The sequence below is a fragment of the Desmodus rotundus genome, chromosome 9, assembly GCF_022682495.2.
Source record: "Desmodus rotundus isolate HL8 chromosome 9, HLdesRot8A.1, whole genome shotgun sequence".
Taxonomy (NCBI): domain Eukaryota; kingdom Metazoa; phylum Chordata; class Mammalia; order Chiroptera; family Phyllostomidae; genus Desmodus; species Desmodus rotundus.
In genome coordinates, this window is record NC_071395.1 from 61,852,572 (window position 1) to 61,879,541 (window position 26,970).

At 50.1% G+C, this 26,970-nt stretch overlaps 1 protein-coding gene across 3 annotated transcripts in view; it reads right to left on the minus strand.

Annotated features, from left to right (window-relative positions):
* PEMT (phosphatidylethanolamine N-methyltransferase) overlaps window positions 1–26,970 on the minus strand; it is a 79,671-nt gene that overhangs the window by 12,521 nt on the left and 40,180 nt on the right. For all 3 annotated transcript variants that reach the window (XM_024564988.4, XM_024564987.4, XM_045199225.2), the window contains one exon: window positions 5,620–5,735. In XM_024564988.4, coding sequence (XP_024420756.1) covers window positions 5,620–5,735 — 116 coding nt within the window. The remainder of the gene's footprint in view (window positions 1–5,619; window positions 5,736–26,970) is intronic.

The window sequence follows — 26,970 nt, forward strand, 5'->3', positions numbered from 1 at the left end:
AGGTTCTGGAGACGGGTGGTGGTGATGGTTGCAAACAGTGTGAGCGTGCTCAGTGCCACTGGATCATGCATGTGCAGATGGTTAACACAGTAACATTTTACGTTGTGTATATTCCACCACAATACAAAATTTAAGATAATAAAGGGCAATGTGTGGTCCAGGCAGAGGCACGGAGGGTGCGAGCATCCTCTAGCACCAATCCTATTAAGTGGACCATATTTAACACGAGACCTGGTATCAGTAAGGACAGGAGGACGTCTGCAGTGGAAAGAGGGACCACCTCACGCCCCTGCCCACCTCACCCAGAGCCCGAAGGTCCTCAGCATGTTGGGGCTGGGCGCCTGCCACCAGAAGACCAGCAAGTAAGGGCCACGCCTAGCGGCCCCCTGCTTCTCCTGCCAGTCATCTGGGGGATTTGGAGCTGGGAGGCTGCAGCACGCAAGATAGAAGCGGGCCTATCTGGGCCAGGGCGCCCCTCCCCAGAACCTCAGACAGCCACTTCCTTGGGGAGAGCAAGATGGGAGGGAGAGGCAGATCCCACTGTCAGCTGGCACGGGAGCCACAGCTGGAGCAAGGCCCGGGGAGACAAGGGCGGGGCAAGGAATGAACCCCCTATTTATGTGTCCTGAGCACTCACCAGTTTTTTTTAAATTTTTTAAATCATTTTTCAATTAGAGTTGACATACATTGTTATATGAGTTTCAGGTGTACACCCCAGTGATTAGGCATGGCATAACTAAGTGATCACCCTGGGAAGTCGCATACCCGCCTGACACCGCGCACAGTTATTACACTATTCCTGACTCTAGTCCCTGTGCTGCACTTACATCCTGTGACTGTTCTGTGTTTCTCAGTCCCTTCCCCTCGTCATCCAGCCCCCCGCACTCCTGCTGTCTCGCAACCTTCAAAATTTTCTCTGCATCTGTAAGTCTGTTTCTGTACTGCTTGTTCATTTATTTTGGGGTTTTTTTTAGATTCAATTGTTGTTAGATATGTATTTTTGCCATTTTATTGTTCGTATTTTTGATATATCTATTTTCCTTCTTCTTAAAGAAGACCCTTTAACATTTCATATAATACTGATTTGGTGGTGGTGAACTCCTTTAGCTTTTTCTTGTCTGGGAAGCACTTTATCTGCCCTTTGATTCTGAATGATAGTGTGGCTTGGTAGAATAATCTTCGTTGTACGTCCTTGGTTTTCATCACTTTGAATATTTCCTACAAGTATCTTCTGGTCTGAAATGTTTCTGTTGAGAAACCAACTGACAGTCTTATGGGAGCGCCCTTGTAGGTAACTGTTTTCTCTTGTTGCTTTGAAGAATCTCTTTGTCTCTAACCTTTTGCATTTTAATTATGCTGTGTCTGGGGTGGGCCTCTTTGGGTTCATCTTGTTGGGACTCTCTGTGCTTCCTGGACCTGCATGCACATCTCTTTCCTTCACCAAGTTGGGAAAGGTTTCTGTCATTATTTTTTCAATTATGTTTTTAATCTCTTGCCCTCTCTTCTCCTTCTGGCATCTCCATGATGAGAATGTTGGTACACCTGAAGTTGTCTCAGAGACTCCTTATACTATCCTCATTTTTTTGGATTCTTTTTTCTTTTTCTCTGAATGGGTGTTCCTTATGTTCCAAATTGCCTATTTGATTCTAGGCTTCATCCACTCTACTGCTGATACCCTGTAAATATTCTTCATTTCATTTCAGTTAGTGTGTCCTTCATTTCTGACTGGTCCTTTTTTTATGCTGCTGATGTTCTATGTTCACCGAGCATCCTTATAACCAGTGTTTTGAATTCTGTACCTAGTAGATTGCTTTTGTTTCTATTTTGTTTAGTTCTTTTTCTGGAGTTTTGTTCAGATCTTTCATATGTTTCTTTGTCTCATTTTGGCTGCCTCCCTGGATATGTTTTTATGTATCAGTAGAGCTGCTACATCTCCCAGGCTTGGAAGTGTGGCCTAATGTACTAGGTGTCCTGTATGGCCCTGTGGCACAGCCTCCCAATCACCCTGGCTGGGCACTTGAGAGACACATCCCCCCCACCCCCTGGAGGGGTTTGTACACCCTCCTGTTGTAGTTGAGCCTTGATTGCTGTTGGCACATCAATGGGAACAATTTATCCCTAGACCGAACGGCTGCAAGGACTGGCTGTGACCAATGACCACCATGGAGGATCGGCTGGGCAGGGGCTCACCCTACAGAATAGGAATTACTCCAGCGGCGCTCTGGCACCTGCTGTGTTTGCCCCCTGATTGTGTCACTTGTAGAGGTAGTTGGGCAGTGCTTCAATATGGTCAGAGGCTGTCTACTGGGTGTGTTAACCCTGGGTCTTCCTGGAAGGTACAGGCCAAGGTCAGCCCTGCCTGTGTTCTGCCTGGGGCCACCCAGCATGAGCTACAAAGTGATCTGCAGATGGCTGCCACTTGTGCTGGGCTTGGAGGTGCCCAGGTAAAACCAAGCTGTGAACCAAGGCCGGCTACTGCTAGTGCCAGGCCTGGAGCCACTTAGTGACAGGTATGGGGCACGCTGAGGCCAAACAGTGTGAGCCAGGTTGATGGAGTCTCCAATAAGGTGCCCGCCTGCCAGCTCTGTGGGGAAGGGCTCATCAGAGGAGCAGTGGCCCCTGTCAGGACTTCGGTCTGGGAGAAAGCTGCTCCCCCAGCTCTTGCCCTGATGCTGGACAGTCCAGCTCCTTCTCATGTCTTTAGTGCCTCTCAAGCTGCTGTCCCAGTGCTGGAGATCACAGGGAGTGAGTCTGAGTCCATGTGCAGGCCCTTTAAGAGGAACTGCCTGGGACTCCAGAAGCCCTCCACCTCAGCCTCAACTGTTGGTTTTTACAGCCAGAAGTTAGGGCAACTTCTCGTCTTAGCATTGGAACCCTGGGCTGGGGGCCTATTATATGGCTGGGACCCCTTGCTCCTCAGGGGGGGCACGTGCAGCAGAGCTATCCCTCCCGATTTTTGTCTGCCACACATGGGTGTGGGACCAGCCCTTTCCACCCCTTCTATCACTCTTGATGTGGCTGCTTCTTCAATTCCCTAGTTGTAAGGCTTCCATTCAGCTTGATTTCAGGCAGTTCTGAATGATGGTTGTTCTGTAGTTTAGTTGTAATTTTGATGTGGTTGTGTGAGGAGGTGAGCACCACATTCACCTATGCCACCATCTTGACCAGAAGTCTTGCCAGTTTTTAGAGATCACGTTGTAGTCTCCCAACCATCGCATGACCTCTCTCCACCATCATGGGTCAGCTGGGCTCCCAGTGCAGGCTCAGTCCACTCTGAATTTATCCTGAGTGCTCACTGATCACTGCTGAGGCAGGGTCAGTGTTCCCCTCTGGGGATAACATGGCTCACAAGACACATGCAGTTGTGACCCTCCTGGAGCTGACAGTCCACCGATACAAAGTCCGGGCAAGGGTGCTGTGGGCTTCTTGCATACAGGATGCAGTCAGCAGGACTCCCTGGGGGGTACCACGGATGCTGAGAGCTAACGCAGCAGGGGAAGCCAGACCCAAGAGATGTGGGAGAGAGAGCGGGGGCAGAGGCCCTGCTGTGGGAATGCAGGGAGGTGACCAGAGCTGAATTAGCCAGGCTATGGGTGATCTGCATGTTATTTTCACTGCAGTGGGAAGCCAGGGGCCAGGGGTCAGGTAGGGATGACTCGGTTTGACTCTCGTTCTGACAAGATTTCCATGAGGCTGTGAAGAGGAAGGCTACTGCGCACAGTCCAGAGATGGGAGGGCAAAGGGAGCCAAACCCAGGCTGTGATGCTGGACTGCTGGAGTGCTAGGGAGGACAGGTAGTAAACAAAGGCAGGGAGGAGGGGGGAGATGTGCCTCCCCCACTGACTCAGCAGTCCGGAGTCCGGTCCAATAAGATTGCCAGGCGTCCTGAATATCACAAGCATGGATAGCGCAGGAGGAGGGGGGAGTCCCTGAGACTCTGTGCTTGGAAAGGGAGCCTCTATAGCAGTTTCACTGAGACAAGGGCCTTTACTAACTGAGAAAGAAAGTCTTTATAGCTGTACATTATTCCCAAGGTTTAGAAGGGGAAGAAGGAGGGGGAACCTAGAAGCTGACTAAAGTATATAACCTCTGAACCCCAATAGTTGGCACACTCAATTAGCTGAGTGCCCACTTGTAGCCTCTATTCAAGTGTATAGAACAAACCTACTAACAACTTTATTTCCTCTACACGTGGGGCATTCAGACTAGCCGAAGCCCGCCTGTAGTTTCGCGCCTGTGTGTTTCATAAATAAACTTGCTATCTCATTTGCACTATACGTGTTTGTCTCTTGCTTGAATCAGTTTCTTGCAGGCAAGGCAGAACCGAGGAACAAGCTCGGGGCAGGAAGGAGGGGAAACTTGGGTCTCTCCCTGGTAACATCAGGATACAATCAAAAACGCCTCCTAGGTTTCTGGCTTGCCCAAGTGGGAAGAGGGAGGCTGCATTACTGAGCTAGAGATGGGCGGGGAAACCAGAAGTCGGCACTGAGACAGTGAGAAGCTTCCTGGGAAGGGCCAGGATGGTCGGTTGGGACAGCTGGGTTGGTTTCTTGGCTCAACCACTCACCAGCCTCAGCACTCCTGTGATGCATGGGCTCAAACGCCCAACCCTGGACAGCTGTGGTGACCACAGGGTGCCAAAGGTAGGGGTCAGCACAGCTGCCCACATCCGTACTCCGTGCCTCAGGACACAGATGGGCACCCCTGGACAGTCACCTGGCCCAGACTGCTAGCTCAGGCTGAGAGCTGTGTGATATGAGCACGGTCCTGGCTGTGCACAGGCCCTGAGGGCACCGGGCACACCCCAGAGGAGGGGCTCTCTCCAGCTCTCTGCCCTTCCCTAGCCTCACCACTCCTATGCACTGCCCCCCATGCACCAGTTCTTTTTTCAAAGCACCGCCCAGAGGGACCACGTTCACTCCACAAGCTAGTATGCCGCTGCTGCAGTTCTCGCGGAACCCCAGGAGGTGAGAACCAGTCTCAGGGACAGGCCATGCTGGACGTGGCCACTACATCTGACCACTGCTACCACTCCGCCTCTCCACAGCCTCGTCCTACCCCAGAGAACCCTGGCTTGCATCTGGGCAGCAGCATTTGCTCCTGTGACCCGCACGGGTTGTGCTTTATCATCTGGAACAAACTCGCCCACCCTGGCCTCTGTCTTTGACGGCAGGAAGATAACATATCCCAAGTCCTGAGGGGGACTCAGTGATACCAGCCCAGGTCTGGGTGAGGCCCGCCTCCTCAGGGACACTGGCCTGCTTCCTGCCTGGAACTTACCAGAAGGGACTCCAACAGTGGCTTTGTCTACAAACTGGAAGCCAGGGATGCAAGCTTGGGGGCCTTGTCCTCCATGCCTGAATCCCAGGGAGGTGGTGCCGTCCCTTTCCGAAGTCACAAGGACTCCTCTGCTGATAGGAGTTTGATGGCCCAGACAGGGAAGGGGTGGCAGGCTGCGGCACGGGGCCTTAGAGAGCAGAGTTCGCTGTGCATTCAGACACAAGTCTCCAGTGTCCTAATGGACCCCAGCAACCTCTGCACTGGCCACCCCTGCACCACAGTAGCCCTGGGCTCTTACAGCGAGCTGGCTGGTAGGCAACACAGCCTGGCTGGGCTTACCAGTGTGAGCGCAGCACGTTCAGGAGCAGGATGACCCCGCCTAGCACGTAGCAGGCCAGGTAGGGGGAACCCATGGCTTGGCTCAGCTTTCGGGTTTTCTGTTCCCATCTTGCAACCTGAATGGAGAAGAGAAGAAGGCATGTGAGGTGTGCACTGGGAGAAACCTGAGGTGTGTGTGTGGCGGGGTGGGGGGGGGGGGGCGATGCTCCCAGGCCCTGAGGCCCTGAGGCTGAGGAGGGAACAGGACAGGGAGCACCTGCCCTGCGGACCCATTCAGCTCCGCAGGGACCCCCACACATCCTCGGTCCTGTCTGGGTGGACCACACCGCACCCTCTTCCAGCAGACACACCCCAAGCACATCATGAAGCAGAAAGAGACCTGGCAGCACAGGAGGCGCCTTTAGCCAGCAAAGGCGCCCCTCCAAGCGAGGGTCACAGTGTATAGCACCAATGCCTGCAGCGGACTCACGGGCAGGGTAGGGGTGCAGGGTGGTAGGGGCTGCTGAGAACAGACAGAAGGCTCTGCGGAAGGAGCCTGAGGACCACCCAGCGCAGAGCCCAGGCCCAGCCCCGAGCCCAGCCCTGGGGCTGCTCTCGCACAACGTCCCCCTATGAGAGTGGGGCCAAGAAGGGGTGGCCCACATCCTCATGCCTGCTTCCCTAGTGCCTCCAAGGCACAGACTTCCAAGCTTTCAATTTTGGTTTATTTTTTTATTCTTAGTTTTTATTTCATAATCATAACCTTAACTCTGCAAAACAGCTAGACTTGGAAGGGGTAAGGGAAACATGGAACCCAATGAACTACATCGAGAGCACGAAGATTACAGAACATTCCAAGCAGATGGGGGTGAAGGGGTGCTCTCCCGAGCTACAGAAGGAATGGTCTGGTGGTTAAGATAAAACACAAGTCAAATTTATTAGAGTTGTCCACAGTCAGTGATGGTGATCTTCTGGCTGGTCCTGCCGTTCCTGGACCCTAGCACTCCATGGCTGTCACGACATCCATGTGTCTTTTACCTGGCAGAAGACCGCATGCTTGCCGTCCAGCCCCTCGGTCTCGGCCGTGCAGGTGAAAAGCTGGGAACCATTTGTGTTGCATCCAGCATTTGCCAGGACAAGATGCCAGGACCTGTGTGCTTCAGGACAAAATTCTCATCATCAAATTTCTCCCCGTAGATGGACTTGCTGTCTGTGCCACTGTAGCGTGTGAAGTCGCCACCCTGGCACATGAATCCTGGAATAATTCTGTGAAAGCAGGAGCCTTTATAACCACATCTTTTCTCCCCAGTGCTCAGAGCATGAGAGTTTTCTGCTGTCTTTGGAACTTTGTTTGCAAACAGCTCAAAGGAGACGCAGCCCAAGGGCTCACCATCGGCAGCGATGTCAAAGAACACAGTGGGGTTGACCATGGCTGGGTGAGGGAAGGTCCAAGGCGGCGGCAGTGTCTGCAAGGTGGGTCAATTTTAGTTTATTTTAAAACTAATCACACCTACATTCAACCTTCAACAGCTAACAGTGAAGTAAACACACAGCTTTAATGAAGGCCCCTCCTGCCTCTGCTCGTCTCTAATGCCCCCACTGCCGGGCACCCAGGTCACTGCTGCGTGTGCCATGCACACCAGTGAATGACCAGGGAGAGGCGGACTAGGTGCCAATAGGTACATGCATGAGGAAGAGCTGGAGAAGACAGGTGGGAGACAAGGTAGCTGTGCTCTAATCGTGCAAGCACGTCACCCACTGGGGCCTGAACATGAACATATTTGTACGTGTGGAGAACCCCAAAGGCCACTGTCCAGCACCCTGTTCTCTGGGTCCCTACAGGAGGCCTAGATCTGGGGGCTCTCTGCCTCCATCATGGCCTCAGCACCGGTTCTGCCGGCTGCCCACCTGGCTTCCCCAGTGCACTGGCCTTGCTCATTCAATCAGCGGGAGAGCGATTAGCAGCTCCAGCTCAGCCCATCATTTGGCCCCAGAGGCAGCTCTGGCGCCTGTCCTCAGATTTCTTGGTAGGTGACAGGTAGGGAGAGGTTTCCAGGCTGAAGGTTACCAGAAGGAAAAGTGAGTGAGGTGACACTGGGCCTTGGCCCTGCTGCCCAATTCCTCAGAAGGTAAATAAGTCCTTGGTTTGCGGGCTGCCAGCAGTGGCCTCTGCTCTCCCTGTGGGCAGCTCCAGGCTCACTCCAAGAGGGTAGGCTGCGGGCTCCAGGATCCAATGACCTCCAGGGGACACTGCAGGGCCCAGGGTCACAGCCTTCACATTCTGGCTACTATGTTTTGTTTTGTTTTGTTTTAATTTGAAATAGAATTTCAAAGTGGTGTTTAGCTGTACAACCATTACTACAGTCTCATTCCAGAACATTTCCATCCCATCACCCCATACAGAAAGCCCAGGTCCATCAGCTCTCACTCTCCAGCCCCTAATCTACTTTCTGTCTCTATGGATTGGCCTGTTCTGGAGGTTTCGTATAAACAAAAGCACACAATGTGACTTTTGACTTTGGTTTCTTTTACTTAACATAATTTTTTTGAGGTTCACCCATGTTGTAACATGTATCAGCACTTCATTCCTTTTTATGACTGAATAACAGCCCGTTGTACTAAAATGCGAAATTTCGTTTATCCGTCCAGCAGTTGGTAGACACTGGGGTCGCTTCCCCTCTGAGCCGTCAGAAACAGTGCTGCTGTGACCGTCCACGTGCAGGTTTTTGTGGGGGCCTTGTTCCACTTCTCCGGGGGACGTGTCTAGGAGTGGGACTGCCGGTCACGCGGTCAGTGTGTCTCTAACCTGCCGCAGAGCTGTCGGACTGTTCCCGCTGTGGCTGCACCGTCCTGCGCTCCCACCGGCAGTGTGTGCAGGCCCTGCAATTTCTCCGAGCCCCTGTCGACACTTGTCATTTGTCCCTTTTCAAAAACTCTAGCCGTTCCAGTGGGTACAAAGTGTCAAGTCGTGGCTTGGCGCACATCCCCCTCCTGACAATGATGACATCGAACATCTTTTCATTCACATACTGGCCATCTGTATGTCTTCTTTAAAGAAAAATCTATTCAAGTCCTTTGCCCATTTTTGAAATTGGGTTGATTATTTTTTTGTTCTTTATATACTCTGTAGATATTTATCAGATTTATGATTTACAAATTTTTTCTATCATTCTGTGAATAGTCTTTTCCCATTCTTTTTATTGTCCTTTGATGAACAAAGTTTTTTTATTTTGGTGGGCCACTTTGTCTCAACCCAACTCAGCCAATCTTCCTCCAGGGCCCGCTGGTGTGGGCTTGGCACTGTGGGCGAGGCTCCAGAAATGGGTAAACGGCCAGGTCCGCCTTCAGGGAGCTCAGAGTCTGCCAGGACAACACGTGGGGCTGAATTTCCTTCTGTGACTCTGTGGCACACAAACTGGCCGAGCTGATCTGCATTAAATCAGGAGGGTGACTGGGTGGTCACAGTGCAGGACAGGCAGTATGGCCTGTGCAGGGCTCTTCCTGAAGTCCCCTGGAAGATGCAGCCACCCACCAATGCAGCTGGGCTGAGGAGTGAAGAGAGGCCCTTTCAGAACAATCAGTGGGTCCGAGAAGTCCAAAGAGAAATCAAGATACCTCGAGACAAAGGAAAATGGAAATACAACCATCGAAATGTATGGAATGCAGCAAAAACAGTTCTAAGAGGGAAGTTCATAGCAATACAGGCCTACCTCAAGCAACAAGAAAAACCTCAAATAAACAACCTAACTTTATATCTCAAGGAACTATTAAAAGAAGAACAAATAAAGTCCCAAGTTAGCAGAAGGAAGAAAATAACAAAGGTCAGAGCAAAATAAATGAAACGGATACTAAAAAGACAATATAAAAGAACAGCGTTGGGGAAGGAGTGGGTGGAGGTAGAAGAGGGAATAAGGGGAGTAAATGGAGACGGAAAAAATATAGTACAAAATAAATCTTAAAAAACGAAGTATAAAAAAGATCAGTGAAACTAATAATTAGTTTTTGAAAAGGTAAACAAAATTGACAAACCTTTTGTTAGACTGATGAAGAAAAATAGAGGACTTAAATAAATAAAATCAGAAATAAAAGAAGAAATGTTACAAATCATACCACAGAAATACAAAGGATCATAAGAGACTACTATGAAATCTTATATGCCAACAGTTGTATAACCTAGAAGAAATAGATAAATTCCAAGAAACATACTACCTACCAACACTAAATCACCAAGAAATAGGAAATCTGAACACACTGATTACTAGTAAATAGATTGAATCAGTAATAAAAAAAATTCAATTAACAAAAGTCCAGGACTAGATGGCTTCATTGGTAGATGCTACCAGATATTTAAATAATTAACACCAACCCTTCTCAAACTCTTCGAAAAAATAGAATAGAAAGGAACCCTTCCAAACTACTATTACGAGGTCAACATACCAGAACCGGACAAGGAAACCACAAGAAAAGAAAATTACAGGCCAGCACCCCTGACCGCCCTGGATGAAAAAGTCCTGAACATCCTCCATCCGGAAGAAGGACTGAGTGCTGCCGTTTGTAATGATGTGCGTGGGTGAAACTTGAGGGCGTAATGCCAAGTGAAATAATTTAGACAGAGGAAGACAAACGCCTGTGGTTTCACTTACATGTGGAATGTAACAACACCAAAAGCAAGTTCACAGACACGGAGAGCAGGCTGGGGGCTGCCAGAGGCGGGGTGGTGGGAACGGGTGAAGCGGTCAAAAGGAACAAACTTCCAGCCATAAAATAAGTGAGTCTAGGGGCTGCACTGCACGGCATGGTGACTGAAGTTAACGAGACGACTGCATATTTCAATGTTGCTAAAAGAATAAATCTTACATGTTGTCGTCATAAGAAAAAAGTTTCTGTAACTCTGTATGGTGATGAATGGTAACAAGGTTTATCGTGCTGATCAATTCACAATATACACAAACATTGAATCATTATGTTGTATACCTGAAACTATAATGTTGTGTGTCAATTATATCTCAACAACAAATTAATTTTTAAAAACCCAATACAATATAAGGATCATACACCATTACCAAGCGGGACTGCTCCCAGGGATGCGGGGGCGGCTCAACACCTGCAAACAATAGGGATAAAAATCATGTAACCATCTCCACAGATGCAGAAAAGCACTTGACAAAATGCAGCATCAATTTGTGATAAAAACCTCAACAAAGGGGGTATAGAAAAATGTACCTCAACATAACAAAGGCCATATATGACAAATCTACAGCCCATATCATACTCAGTGGTGAGAAGTTGAGAGCTTTTCCTCTAAGGCCAGAACAAGACAAAGGCACCCACTGTCTTCATTCTCATTCAGTGTAATAGTGGAAGCCCTAGCCAGAGAAATGGCAGGAAAAAGGACTAGAAGGCATCCAAATCAGAAAGGAAGAAGCAAAGCTCTCGCTATTTGCAGATGACAAGATATTATACACAGAAAACCCTAAAGACTCCACACACACAAAACCTGTTAGAACTAACAATCAAATTCAGTAAACTCGCAGGGTGCAGTATGAATAATACCAACATACAAAATCCGGTGCATCCCTGTGCACTAATAATGAACTATGAGAAACAGAAATGACAGATGCACGTTTGGAGCAATCTGATGACGACAGGTGATGGGGCCTGGGCACAGCCACACAGGAAAGGAAACAGAAAACAGTGTATCCCATGAATAACTACTATTGTTAGAGGTACAAAGTTCGTGGGCCAAACTGGCCTTTCTCTTGAAGCATCAGGAGTGTGAGCCCTATACCTGTAACACTCTGCCTTCTGGTTTGCCTGTGATGCATCAGGCTGTGATTTCAAGGCAATCAGCCTATAGCCTCACCGGATCCAAGGCGAATTTCCTTCTCTGCCTGGGGCCGCCCCGTCTGCCTGGGCGCTTGGCCCTTCCCCAAGCGCCCAGCCATATACTTCACCCAGGCAGGGCCAGCAGCAGGCCGAGGAGCACAGCCACAGGGGCTGGCTGCCAGGGGCCAGCTGTGAGATGATGTAGGTCATCGTCCTGTAGGCTGCGTGCGCAGAATGACACGATGCTCTGCTGTCACAGCTCCTGGCTTTGTGTATCTTCTAGATTTCCAGAGTCCCCAAATGAAGATAAACTTGCCCCACCCTCCCCTATCCCATGCCCAATTCCCTCTTGTTGGGGTGCCAGATAAAATATCGGTCCCCCAGGTAAATATGAATTTCAGATTAACAACAAATAAAATTCTGATACAAGTTGTCCCAAATTTTGCATCTGTTGTTTGCCTGAGATCCAAATTGAACTGGGGCTTTGTGCTGTGTTTGCCACATTGCACCCCTGCCTCTCCCACACCCCTAACCAGGTCCACCCAGCTGGCTCTGCAGCAGGCAGTCCTTGTCCTCCAGAATGCTGATTCCTCTTTTTTTCTTTTTTAAAGCAATTCTCTCCCACAGGCTCCGTGCGAGGGCAGAAGAGACAGGGCAGAGGCTGGCAGAGCAGGAGGGAAACTGGAATGGGATGGAAATCCAGGGACCTCATTCCAGCCTGGAGGGCACCCAACCAGCTCCGTGTCTGTAGGCAAACCGCTTCATTCTATCTGTGCTGCCTTACCGAGTAAGCAGTGAAATACGAAAAACAGCCCCTACTCCCTTATTCACCTTCCAGGCTGGCAGGAAGCTGGCGACAGGTGAAAAGATGCCGGCACTCGAACCTCACCAGGCTGGAGACCATCACTGCCCCCGGGTTCTCGGCTCCCAGAGCCAGCACTAAGTGTTCTGACTTCTCAGACCCACTCAACACTCGGGGAAGCCCTCCGGCCACACTGCTGGTGCTGGGTCTGGCCTTAAAGGAGGCAGCTCCATGGTCTGTCCCCAGAGGTGAGCACCTACAGCCCTTACCAGGGTCTTTCTGGCACTTTGCAGGGCTCTTTTCTTGGCACCCTTGGGACTGCATCCTTGGGTTCAGACAGATCACAACTGGTAGCCCAAGATGGGTACTGGTCAAACTCACAGCACTTTACAAATATTTGATGTAACAATTCAAGATTCATAGGTTTCGCATTAAAACCCACGCATCCAGTTTGCAATGAAAAATCTGAACAATGAGACCACCGTAGGCCTGCCAGCCTGTATGGTGACTCTCAGCTACAGCAGTGAGTGCAGCCCACCCTCCCAGGGCGGGCAGGAGCAGGCAGCCCTGCCACGGCAGGAACGTGCGCCTGTGCAGGCTGAGGCTCCTGGAGGCCCGTGCACCTGTGGCTACTGTGGGAGGGGTCAGAGGTGCCCTCTCGGGAGCTGTGCACATGTTGCCCACATGCCAGGACCGCTCACTTAGCCTCAGCAGGCACTGCATAAGGAATTCACATGTCAAGCCTCCAGCACCTCTCCGCCGCATGCCACATGCCCCCAAGATGGGCAGCCCCATTAGCCGGAAAAATAACGCTCCTCGGTGTCCCCAGGGAAACAGAAATCTGACTTGGGCCTTAAACAATGTGACGTGTTGGAACCAGGAGCCATCAGCATCACATGGAGATGTCTCTGCCACTGAGACTCGTGGCCAGCTGGCTGTGAGGCCCAGGGCCACAGGCATAAACCAGAGTATATGACTGGTTACATCAGTATCTTAGTGACCTGGACTTCTGCGTGTAAACCAGTGCAGGCCCAGGCCTGGGTTCTGGCCCGTCTTTATAGACTTCATACCTTGGGCCATCTCCTCCACTCCAGACGCCAACACTGACCAGAGAGCTGCTGCGGGTGGTGCAGCGTCTGCACGGTGTGCTCAGCCCGGCACCAGGGAACAGTCAGTGTTGCCCATGGGAAACTTCACTCAGGGGTGCTGACAACCCAGGGGCACTGTTAGACCCAGGACCTTCCAAGCAGCCTGCAACTGTCTGAGCATCTCACTGGGGACACAGCAAGGGTGGGTGACAGCAAGCAACTGACAGATGGGAGGCATGTGGGTGAGCACAAGTGAGAGAAAGATGGAGACCTGGGATGTCTTTTCAATGCCTACAGTTCAAAGACCAGAGAAAGTCTCCATTTTTGGAAGGCTAGGAGAAGTAGAAGTATCTTTTTATTCAATCCATTAGGCCATCCCGCCCACCCAGCCCCCAACGCTTATCTATCCACCTACCCATCCATCCACCCACCCACCAATCCATCTATCCATTCACCCAACATTTGCTGAGGGATCTACTATAGGTCAGATATTGTGCTAGACAGCAGAATGTTTTGAAAAGAGGGGGGAGCCATAGAAAGTCATTCACAACAATGGTGCTGTTTTTATGGAATATAGGCAATTTAATAATAATAATTAAAGCCAAGGATGCCTCATACACTGAAAACACCAGTACCAGCCCCTTCCTCTGTGCCCACAGTACAAAAGCCAGAGACATCAGAAGAGACCGGCGGAGCCTTTGCAGAGGCCTAGAGAGCACCTCTCCAAAAAGTGAGGCCCCTTTCCAGAAATACCTTCCTCTTTGCAGCTCAAATTTCCAATATAGCCTTGAAGTAAGGGCCACTGAGGGTGGATTTTTCAAAAGCTGCATTTGAAGTAAGGCAGAGTCTCCTTCATTTCATGTTTATTAAATGACTAATCATTGAGCATCTACCCTGGCACCCAGCAGGACAACTTGCTGGGCAAGAGTGTTGGGTTCTAGGCTCAAACACCAGCTCCTCTACTTATTAGCTCTCTGACCTTGAGTGGATTATCTCCTCTCTCTGTGCCTCGGTTTCCTGACCTGTAAAATGGAGCTAATAACACCCTACCTCACAGTGTTGTTGTAAGGACTAAGTAAGTTAATGCACAGGAAACTCTCAGAGCACGTGTGAGAAAAGCTAAGGGCGCGTGTTTGGAGCCTGGCACTTTGAGATGCTGGGGGCGCTGTTTGTTTGTTTTCTTTCTGGTGGAGACCAGTGGGTGGGAGTTGAGGCATAAAGAAGGCCTGACTGTTGGCCTGAGGGGTCGCTGAAGTGCAGATGAAGCAAGTCTGACGTGGACCAGCGTCCCCGGGAGAGGACAGACATACCCTGGATCACAATGTGCACCAGGCCAGATCAGCTGCAAGCCATCCCTGCCCTGGCCAGTCCTCCTCTCGCTTCCATAGCTAAACCCACTCAAAGCACAGCTACAGCCACAGCATCTCCAAATTCATCAGCCAAGTTGTGTCCCCCACAAGCTAGTCTAAGAGCTCAGTGAACATCCTAAAACTGAAGCAAAGGGTAAAGGGTTTTTGTGTTGTAACTTCTGCTAAAGAAGAGCCACAGTTTCTATGAGCTTTTCATAGGGGCCCATGGGCCCAAAGGTGAGAATCACTGATTCGGCCCCCTCCTCCTCCTGTTCAGGCAACATGGTCCATGCCCCACCCAGACACACACTGGCTCCCCTACTATCTTTCTGCCATCCTGCTGTGACTCCAACTCCAGCACCTGTAATAGGCCCCACCCCCCACAGACTCCACCCACTTCCAACCCTAGCTGCCCTAGATCATCAGAACCACACCCAGGACTTTCTTGCTTCTCAAATCCCATCATACTCTCACTTGAGGAATTCTGGACCTGGCTCACAGTTCAAGTGACATCCCACCTCTGTCCACACTGTGTTGCATATGGCACTGGGCTGCTCTGGAGGGAGGATCCCAGGGCACACTCGCCTGCATGAATAGTGAGCGTGTGAACGCGTGAACGCACAGCAGCTCAGAGGCCTCCCACCAAACATGCCTAGTGAGTCACTTCTCTGACCTCTCCTCTGTTTCCTGCAGGTGGTTCCATTTAAAAGTGAGCAAAGGCTCAGAGAGGCCAGGAGTGGTGGGGAGCCACTGACCTGAAGCTCCTGGGAGCTGGGAGCACCAAGAAGAGGGGAGGGATCCCAAGGCATTGGGAAAAGGAAAGGTGTGGGTCAGAGCCAGGGCTGCCCACACCCAAGGACCCCTGGGCCAGAGAGCAAGAGAAGCTGCAGGCCAGCTCATACCTGCCCTTCCCTGCCACCCTGTCCCTCCAGGTCCTTTGAGAGTGCCCTTGCAGTCCTCAGAGCACTAAGCCTGCTCTGCATACCAGTCCAGGAACGTGGAGCCAGCAGCACAGGGCAGTGTCCAATAGCTGCCCACAGCTGCACTGCCCTTTCACTACTGCCCACAACTTCACTCAGTCAACACCTACTCACGCAACACCTTCTACCAGCTTGTCAAGTAAATAGTCAGTTTTGAGGTGCACCCAAGACTTCCCCTTGCAGTGAATTCACCCCTGGATTTGACTGCCTGGAAGAGGGTCCCCAGAGAGAGGTCAGGGCACAAAGCCTTTTGTAAACCTGGCAGCAGCTGCCCACCCCGACAACCCACAGACCCCAGCATAGCAGCATGACCTCATGACCTCACATCATACCTGAGGAAACTGAATGAAAATGATAATACACCATATCACAATCTACTAAAGCAGTACTTAGGGGAAATTTCTATCACTGAGCACCTACCTATATTAGAAAACGAGTAAAGGTCTCAAAATCAATGGCCTGAGCTTCCATCTTAAGACTGAAGAAGAAAAAATGAGGCACTTCCAGCCAAGATGGAGGTGTAGGTAGACACACTATACCTCCTCACACAACCAAAAGAAGGACAACAACAAATTTAAAAACAAAAAACAACCAGAACTGACAGGAAATCAAACTCTATGGAAGTCCAACAACAAAGGAGTTAAAGAAGAAACATTCATCCAGACTGGTACAAGGGGCGGAGATAGCGAGATAGGCAGCCAGGCAGAGAGGACTTGCAGCAAGGTGGACCTGGCGAGGCAGGGGATTGCGACTGGGTGGTCCCACATTCACGTGCAGATAAACCAGGAGGAACAACTTTGGATCAAGACAGACGGTGCAACCCAGGGTTCCAGTGCTGGGAAATAAAGCCTCAAACCTCTGATTAAAAACACCTGTGGGGTTGAGGGGGCAGCGGGAGAAAGTCACAGCCTTGCCAGAGAGTTGTTGGAGAGACCTGCAGGGGCCTAGAATGTACAAACCTACCCACCCAGGAATCAGCACCAGACGAGTCTAGTGTGTTTGTGGGTAGCGGAGGAGGTGACTAGGAACCGGCGGAGAGCAGCATTGTTCCCTCTCGAACCCCTCCCCCACATACAGCATCATAACAGAGCAACATGGGTGGCCCCGCCCTGGTGAACACGTAAGGCTCCACCCCTTACTATGTAACAGGCACACTGAGACAAAAAATATATATATATGGCCAAATGAAAGAACAGATCAAAGCTCCAGAAAAAATACAACTAAGCAACGGATAGCCAGCCTATCAGATGCACAGTTCAAAACACTGGTAATCAGGAAGCTCACAGAATTGGTTGAATTTGGTCGCAAATTAGATGAAAAAATGAAGGCTATGCTAAGTGAAATAAAGGAAAATGTACAGGGAACCAACAGTGACAGGAAGGAAACTGGGACTCAAATAAACAGTGTGGACCAGAAGGAAGAAAGAAACATTCAACCAGAAAAGAATGAAGAAACAAGAATTCAAAAAAATGAGGAGAGGCTTAGGAACCTCCAGGACATCTTTAAAAGTTCCAACATCTGAATTATAGGGGTGTCAGAAGGAGAAGAGGAAGAACAAGAAATTGAAAACTTATTTGAAAACATAATGAAGGAGAACTTCCCCAATGTGGCAAAGGAAATAGACTTCCAGGAAGTCCAGGAAGCTCGGAGAGTCCCAAACAAGCTGGACCTAAGGAAGAACACACCAAGGCACATCATAATTACATTAGCCAAGATTAAAGAGAAGGAGAGAATCTTAAAAGCAGCAAGAGAAAAGGAGATGGTAACCCACAAAGGAGTGCCCATAAGACTGTCAGCTGATTTCTCAAAAGAAACCTTGCAGGCAAAAAGGGCTGGAAAGAAGCATTCCAAGTCATGAAAGGCAAGGACCTACATCCATGATTACTCTATCCAGCAAAGCTATCATTTAGAATGGAAGGGCAGATCAAGTGCTTCCCAGGCAAGGTCAAGTTAAAGGAGTTCATCATCACCAAGCCCTTATATGAAATGTTAAAGGGACTTATGTAAGAAAAAGAAGATGATCAGAAATATGAACAGTAAAATGACAACAAACTCAACTATCAACAACTGAACCTAAAACCAAAACAAAAACAAACTAAGCAAACAACTAGAACTGGAACAGAATCACAGAAATGGAGATCACATGGAGGGTTATCAGCAGGGCAGTGGGTGGGGAGAGAAGAGGAAAAGGTACAGAGAATAAGTAGCATAAATGGTAGGTAGAAAATAGACAGGGGGAGGGTAAGAATAGTATAGGAAATGTAGAAGCCAAAGAACTTATGTGTATGACCCATGGACATGAACTAAAGGAGGGGAATGTGGGTGGGAGGGGGTGTGCAGGGCAGAGGGGAATAAGGGGGGGGGGAATGGGACAACTGTAAAAGCATGATCAATAAGATATATTTAAAAAAGAAAAAATGAAACCCATGTAAGTACAAGAAAATTTGGAGTGGAATCAATGAAGTAGAAAACAGAAAAACAATAGGGCAAAATCAATAAAACCAAGAGCTAGTTCTCTGAGAAGAGATAGAGAAAATCTCTATCCATATTCATCAAGAAAAAAAAGACACAAATTCTGAAAATCGAGAATGAAAGATGTCACTACGAAGTCTGTATAGACATTAAAAAGGAAATGGGGGAATATATGAACAACTTTATACCAATAAATTGATAGCTTAGTCCAGGTCCAGACAGCCTCACTGGTGAGTTCTACCCAGGACTTCAGGAAGAAATAATACCAATTATGTACAAATTCTTCCAAAAAATTGAAGAGGAGGGAATACTTCCCAACTCATTCAATGCAGCCAGCATTTACTGACACCAAAGTCAAACACTTTACAAGAAAAGTAGAGACAAATATCCTTTCTGAACACAGATGCCAAAATTCTGGAGAAAATGTTAGCCAGGTAGCTAATGGAATCCAACATACTAAAAGAATAATACATCATGACCAAGTGGCTTTCATCCCAGGAGTGAAAAGGCGGTCTAACACTTGAAAACCTATCAATGTGATTCACCATATAAACAAACTAAAGAAGGAAAATATTACCAACGCCTTAAAAGAGCATTTGACAAAATCTAACATACTTTCTTGATACGAACTCAGCACACTAGGGATACAGAAAACTTCCTCACCCCAACATGGAGCATCTATGGACTCCTACAGCTCACAACACGCTGAGTGCTCCAGGGACCACGGGCAAGCCTGCCCACCCCACCACCTGCTCACCTCTGCAAAACGGTGAGGAGAGAAGGAAAATGTCTTCTATCACAGATGCATGACCTCCTATGCAGAAAATCCGATGGGATCTACACACATATGCGAGACTGTCACACTGAAAACCGAAGCATTGCTGAGAAAATTTCAGGAGACCTAAGTAAATGAGCAGACACTCAGTATCCTCGGGTCTGAGGACTCAGTACAGAGAGTCCCCAACTAACAATGGTTCAACTTAAGATTTTTCAACTTTACAATGGTTCAAAAGTGATATGCATTCGGTGGAAACTGTACTTAGAATTTTGAATTTTGACCTTTTCCTGGGCTAGCAATATGCCTGCCATACAGCACTCTCACGACGCAGTGAGCCGCAGCTCCCCAGCCAGACGCTCAAGTACTCAGCAGTGCCACGTGGGACTCATTTTCGACTTACGGTATTTTCAACTCAGGACAGGTTCACTGGGACGTAACCCGATCTGATCATATGCCCAGGAGCATCTGTATTATGAGGGTATCAACTCTCCCCTGGTTGCTCTAGCAATTGAATACAATCCAAATTAAAATCCCAACAGGCTTTGTGTTGCAAATTGACAAACTGATTCTAATATTCATAGGGAAATGCAAAGAACTTAGAATAGTCAAAACAACTCTGAAAAAGAACAAATTTAGGCTCCTACAACCAGACGTCAAACTGTGTTATAATGCAACAGTAATCAAGGCAACGTGGTGCTGGTGTAATGACAGACAAACAGGTCCTCGGAACAGAAAAGCGAGACCAGAAATAAACCCGCAAACATAAGGTCAACTGATCTACAATAAACCACAAAGGCAATTCAGTGGAGAAAAGATGGAGTTTTCCATCTGGAAAACTCCACTGGAGTTTTCAGTGGAGTTTTCCAACCAATGGCACTGGATGTCACATACAAAAAAAAGTTAACTTCAATCCATAACTCAGACCATATACAAAAATGAACTTAAATGGACTATAAATTTAAATATAAAACCTAAAGCTATGCCCTGGCTGGTATGGCTCAGTGGATTGAGTGCCGGCCTGCGATCCAAAGGGCCACTGGTTCAATTCCTGGTCAGGGCACGTACCTGGGCTGCTGCGGGGCCGGGTCCCCAATAGGGGGCGCATGAGAGGCAACCACACATTGATGTTTCCCTCCCTCTCTTTCTCCCTCCCTTCCCCCCTCTAAAAATAAATAAAATCTTTTTTAAAAAAACCCTAAATTTTATAGCTTTAAAACTTTTAGAGGAAAACATAGTAGAAAATCTTTATGACTTTGAATTATGCAATGATTTCTTAGATAGAGCACACAATGCATGATTCATAGGAGAAAAAAATTGATAACTTGAACCCTCAGAGAAGGGTTCCTTGTCCGAGCATCACACCCTTCCCTTGGGTTCTGAGGGATCTTGGTATGGTGTCTGGCTGAGTAACTGGAGTGGCCTTGGGTCCCATAATTCTCTCCGCATGTGGCCGTGGCCCCTAGGACACAATGTCCTCATCCAGAGTGAGGGTCTTGCAGGATAACAACCACGGCTCTCCCAAGGGCAGTTCACGCATGCCCAGTGCTCTGCCATATACCCTCCTGTTTGATCAGCACTACCCTAGGAGGGATGTGCAGAGGCGTGCCTGTTTCACAGAGGTGACCTACCACGGGCACATGGTGAGCAAAGGGATCTGCCCCAATCCCTCCCCGCTACCCTGACCCAGGAGCGTGGGCGTCCCTCAGCACCTTCTTGACCTCTCCTTGCCTATAAAGATCCTTCCATGAGGGGCCTGGCAGTGGCCTGCACTTGGGCAGCCACCTCATCGGCATCGTACCATTACCCACCTGGCCATGGTGTAGAGCCTTCTCGGAAGCTGTGAGGATGATGGACGATGATGAACCCAAGACTCACCTCCCCAGCACCCGCTCCCCGCACCCCAGACCCTGAGCTTCTGTCCTTGGCTTCACCTAACCACTAAAGCCAAGTCCAAAGGCCTCCTTTACCCACCCACAATTGCCTGGAGAAGACCAGCTTCTCTAGTCCCAAAGCACACCAGGCAGCTTCCAGACCTTTCCTCTGGGGGAAGGGAGGCTGGAGACGCTTGTCACCCTCTGTCAAGAACTTTCACTCCACTGGCATGCCCTCCTACTCAAGGCTGGGAGTGGGAGGCGTGTGGGGAAGAACAGACTAGGAAAGGTGAACTTACCAAAATGTGGCTCCTGTTGGTTTAGGCAGGACCATAATTGCATGGAACGCTCCCCTCCCCACCCCTACATAAAGGGTGGTCACATGGCACCTCTGCGTGAGGCTTATCAGTATGCTCCTGTAGTGGCTGGGACGTACAGGAGGTGGTCTGGCCAAGCGGGAGACTGGGGCCCACCAGGCAGGATCAGCTCTCCTTCCAAGCTGCTCTCATTCACAGTGCCAATGGTCCATCTGAGCCCAAGTGGGAGGCACAAGGCCTATACCCCAAACCTGTGGGAAATCTGCCTGTAGCTAGAGCCAAAACCAGGCCCTTGCAGGGCAGGGGGTGGGTGGTCTGACTCTGCAGATAAGACCTGCCTTAGAGGCCCCTGCAGGTCAGGGCACAGAACAGAGTGGCCTGGAAGAGATGCAGGCTGCACAACAACCGCATGTGGCTCCTTTTCCTGTGCCCATAGGAGTTTCAAACCGCGCTCTCTGAGCCCGTAACAAAGATGGCATGTCCTCAGTGCCGGGTCAGTGCTGCCCTGGAAAGGAGGAGGAGCAACAATAAAAAAAACTAACAACCCAACTCAAAAATGGACAAAGGGCTTGAAAACATTTCCCCAAAGACAATATATGAATAGCCGACAAGTACATGAAAAGGTGCTCAACATCACTAATCAAACAAGATACCACTGCAACATCCATTAGGATGGTTCTCATCGAAAAGCCAGAAAACAAGTGCCGGCAAGGATGTGGAGAAATGGGAACACTGCGCACTGAGGGTGGGACAGTAAATGGTGTGGCCGCTGTGGAAACCAGTACTGAAGTTTTGCGAAAAGTTAAAAATAGAACTACTATATGATCCAAAAGTCCCACTGCTGGATATATATCAAATAGAATTAAAAACATGGTCTCGAAAAAAAAGAGACAACTGTAATGGCATAATCAATAAAATATATTCAAAAAAATTAAAAACATGGCCTCAAAGAGATATCTGTACCCCCAGTGCAGCATCATTAATAACAGCTAGGACATGGAAAGAACCCAAGTGTCCATCAATGATACATAATACAAATGGATACACAAGACGTGGTACGTACACACAATAGAGTATGATTCAGTCTTTAAAAAGAAGGCAGTTCCGACACCTGCTCCAATGTGAATGAACCTTGAGGACATTATGCCAAGTGAAACTATCCAGTCACAGAAGGACACATATCATGTGACCCCACTCATATGAGGTGCCTAGAGTGACCAAACCCGTAGAGACAGAAAGTAGAGAGGCGGTCCCTGGGGATAGGGGATGGGATGGATACAGTTTTAGTTTCACAAGGTGGAAAGAGTTCTAGAGATGGTAGCACAACAAGGTGAGTGCACTTAAAACCACTGAACTGTGCACTCAAAAGATATTTAATAAATTTTTTGAAGGAAGAGAAGGGGGCCGCCTCTGAGCAGAGCCTCACAGCCACCTGCCCCGCGCCCACAGGCCCCCGGCCCATCCTTGGCCTTCCCTCGGCCCTGCGGCCCACACCACTAAGAGGGCAGAGCCCCTCCTGCAGGACCCCAAGCCCCGCCTCCCACAGGGAGAACAGGGCCAGAGGAAGCCCTACCTACCCCCACCCCACGCAGCCCCACATGGCAGCCATGAACCTCACCTCGCACTGGCCCCAAGCAGAAATGTATGGACAATCCAGCTGTCAACTAACCACACTGTCTCCTGGCCACCTCTCTGTCCCTGGTATTTGCCTTTTGGGGTAAGTAGGAAAAAAGAGAAGGTAGGGCAGAAGAAGGCAAGGAAAGCCCAGAGGCTCTGCCCACAGGGAGGCCCTGAGCCCCAGACCAGGCACAGCATAGGGAGGAGACTGCCCAGTTCAAGTGCTGGCTTTGCAGGAGAGCCACGGATGAGGCACTCAGCCCCTTGAGTGTCGGGAGGGCACGTGGGATGTGGCAGGCTGGCGCAGGGTCTTTCCTGAGGGGATGCTTGGCCACACTGGTGTGGCATCCTGGTGTCCAACCTAATGCCCCAGGAGGGCCCCGTCAGAGGCTAGGTGCTCTCAGCTGGCAGGTGCTCTCAGGAGGGGGCTGCTTGGCTGGAAGGACCCAAAGTGGGACCTGCCCTGTGTGATGTGTTCTCCCTGTCCCAGCTCCAGGGGACCAGTGAGGGCCTAGGTCCCATGATAGCACAATGGGAATGCTAAAGGGATGCCATGGGTCCCCACCTTGACAGGAAGCACAGAAGACACCCAGTGTTCTCCCCGATATTCCCACTGCCTGCTGGCACCACATGTACTTATTTCAACGTCATTGACTGCATTCCCGACGCTGTACTGCACGTCCCCACCACTGTCCTGCAACCAGCACTCTACTTAATCCCCTCACTGTTCTCGCCCAGCCCCAACCCCTCCCATCTGGTAACCAACAGTCCGTCTGTTCTCTGCATCTATGAGCTTGTTTCTGATTTGTTTGTTTTGTTCTTTAGATGCTACACAAGTGAAATCATATGGTATTTGTATTTCTGTGACATATTTCACTTAGCAAATGGTAAGGTTTCATTTTTTATGGTTGAGTAATATTCCATTGTACATACATATGTACCACTTGGGGATGTGGGGAAAAGGGAACCCTCTATATTGTTCATAGGATTGTAAATTGGTGCCTCCAGTATAAAAAACAGTACGGAAGTTACTCAAAAAATTAAAAATAGAACAACCTTATGACCCAGCAATTCCACTTCTGGGCATTTACCTGAGGAAACCCAAGACACTAATTTGAAAAGATAAATGCGCCCCTACGTTCTCTGCACATTATTTACAACAGCCCCACTGCAGGGGCAGCCGTGTGCCATCGGCAGACGGTGGGTGAAGAGGATGTGGCGTATCTCTTTTCCAATTTTACTCTACACTCTAAAGGGGATGGGGGAGGTCACTGCTTTATCAGAGGGTTGCTCTGAGATTCATCGAGACACAGTCTGCAGGCTCTCCTACTGCACTCACAATGTTTGATGCACTCACAGCTTTTCAAGCTCTTTTTATTTGTTTTAGATTAAACAAGGCCTACCTGGACAAAGCCACTGGAAAAGCAGACATAGAGTAAGTGGCTCTTCAACTATTAACTAAACATAGTGCACAACCTGGTCTGCCTTCTTTGGTCAATATGTCCATGGACTTCGGCCGGCCACAGAGAGGAAGGGGGACAGCGTGGGGCCCGCGGGGTCTCCATAAACAACAGACCAGAGGCGAGGCCGGGTGAGGAGATGCAGCATCCACATCAGCATCGTCACAGCACAGCACCTAGAGCCAGCTGGCTCTTTCTTTTTGTTTTTTTTTTTCTGAAAAGCAAGGTTTGTTTTAGAAGGGGAGACTTAAAAATTTTTTTTGATCAGATTTATGGAGGTAAAAATAAAATTCACATAATTTAGCTCTGGCTGGTGAGGCTCAGTGGATTGAGTGCCAGCTTGCAAACCGAAAGGTTCGCCGGTTTGAACAGGTGAGGGACGGGCACCTGAATGCTGGGCCACAGAGAGCTGTGGGCCTAGGGGGCACATACAGCCCTTCCTGGGAAAGAGAATCTGAGCTGAGACTCAAGAGTAGCCTAGAGGAACCCAGTGCAGGGGCCTGCAGGCAGCAGAGGGCATACAAGGTATCCAGGGGGGTCCTGGGGAAGGAGGTTGGGGGCAGGGGGTGGGGCCTGGGCAGCTCACAGGGGTGGGGAAGACAGCAGGGGTGAGCATGAGCCCCTCAGCCTCAGACCTCTTTCGGCACCCAGCTCCGCACCCCATCTTGACCCAGACTGCCCATCACCTGGGAAGCAGGGACAGCAAAGTCCTCTGAGCACTCCAGGGTGCGGGGCTGCCTGCTACCCTCTCCGCTGGGCAGGTGGGAAGGAGCTGTCTGCACGCCTGCAGGGGCCCCTGGGAGGGCTGGGCTGCTGCTGCAGCAGCAGCAGGGGAGGGGGTTCTCACCCCCAGCGGCCTGGCCCCAGCTCCAGGAGGCAGGATAGAGCTGACACCTGCCAGGAGGCCAGTCAGCAGGCTTGAAATGTTGGCCTGGTTGGCCGAGCTAACCTGGTAACTCTATAGGGAAGCCCTGTGCTGAGGGAATGAGCTCCCTCATAGGCCCTCCAGGAGAGGAAGACTGTTTCTGTGGATGGGTGGCACAGCCAAGGGACCCTGGCAGGGACAGAGACACTGCTCGGGTGACCCCAAGATGGCCTCTCAGCCTCCCACCAACATGGCCTCCAACAACCCACTCTGGGTGCCTGTGGGGCTTGGGGGACACCTGCATCCCAGGGCTCATCAGCCAGAAGCAAGGACACAGACAGGCGCAGGGCGGAGTCTCTGTGTTCTGATGGGACAGAGTCCAGTCTGGCCCTTTTGGGCACGACAGTGTCCCAGTTCTGTCACTCGCATCGCCTCTTGGGCTTCTGAGGCTACCCTGGGTCCGACCCTCTGACCAGACCCGTGAGTGGGCAGGGACAGCCTGAGCCAAGGCTGAGCAGGGCCAGGCCTGTGGCTCTCCCCACTGCCCTGTGTGCCGTCGACAGGGTGCGGGGCCCAAGGCCACCAGGGCCACTCTACAGGACAAGAGGACCCTGCTTCCATTCCTCAGAGACGCTGCCCAGTCTGGCGCACCCTGATGCCACTCCGCTCCCACAGCGCGGCCCCCAGACTGGCAGCAGGGGCATCCCCTGGGAGCCGGTTAGAAGTGCAGACTCGGAGAACCAAGATGGCGGCGTAGGTAGACACACTGCGCCTCCTCGCACAACCAGAACTGACAGAGAATCGAACAGCAAGGGGGACCAACACCAAGAAAATAGAAAATAAACATTCATCCAGACTGGTAGGAGGGGCGGAGATGGGCACCGGGGTGGAGAGGACTCGCGTGGCTGTGGCAGGACTGAGACTGGCGGAGTGTGGGACAAATGGCTCAGGCAGTCTGAGCACTAGCAGACCCTGCGGCCCGACATTTGCACAGATAAACCCAGAGGGCCGGACTCAGAGTGGTGGAGAATGGGGCAGGCAGAGCAGCGGGTAGCACCCCGCGGCACCACATTCGCCCACAGATAAACCGGACGAACGGTGGGGAGCGAAGCAGACCACGTAACCCAGGGCTCCAGCTCAGGGAAATAAAGCCTCAAACCTCTGATTGAAAACGCCCGTGGGGGTTAGGGCGGCAGCAGGAGAGACTCCCAGCCTCACAGGAGAGGTTGTTGGAGAGACCCACAGGGGCCTAGAGTGTGCACAGGCCCAATTACTCGGGAACCAGCACCAGAGTGGCCCAGTTTGATTGTGGGTAGCGGAGTGAAAGATTGAAAGCCGGAGGAGAGTGAGGCGGACGCCATTGCTCCCACTCGGCCCCTCCCCCACGTACAGCGTTACAGCGCAGCGACCAGCACAACCCCGCCCTGGTGAACACCTAAGGCTCCGCCCCTTAAAGTAACAGACGCGCCAAGACAAACAAACAAAAAAATGGCCCAAATGACAGAACACTTCAAAGCTCCACAAAAAATACAACTAAACAACGAAGAGATAGCCAACCTATCGGATGCACAGTTCAAAGCACTGGTTATCAATATGCTTACAGACTTAGTTGAATCTATTCGAAAAACAGATGAAAAAATGAAGCCTATGCTAAGAGAAACAAAGGAAAATGTACAGGGAACCAATAGTGATGAGAAGGAAACTGGGACTCAAATCAATGGTGTGGACCAGAAGGAAGAAATGAACATCCAACCAGAAAAGAATGAAAAAACAAGAACTTGGAAAAATGAGGAGAGGCTTAGGAACCTCCCGGACGCCTTGAAACGTTCCAACATCCGAATTATAGGGGTGCCAGAAGGAGAAGAGGAAGAACAAAACATTGAAAACTTATTTGAACAAATAATGAAGGAGAACTTCCCTAATCTGGCAAAGGAAATAGACTTCCGG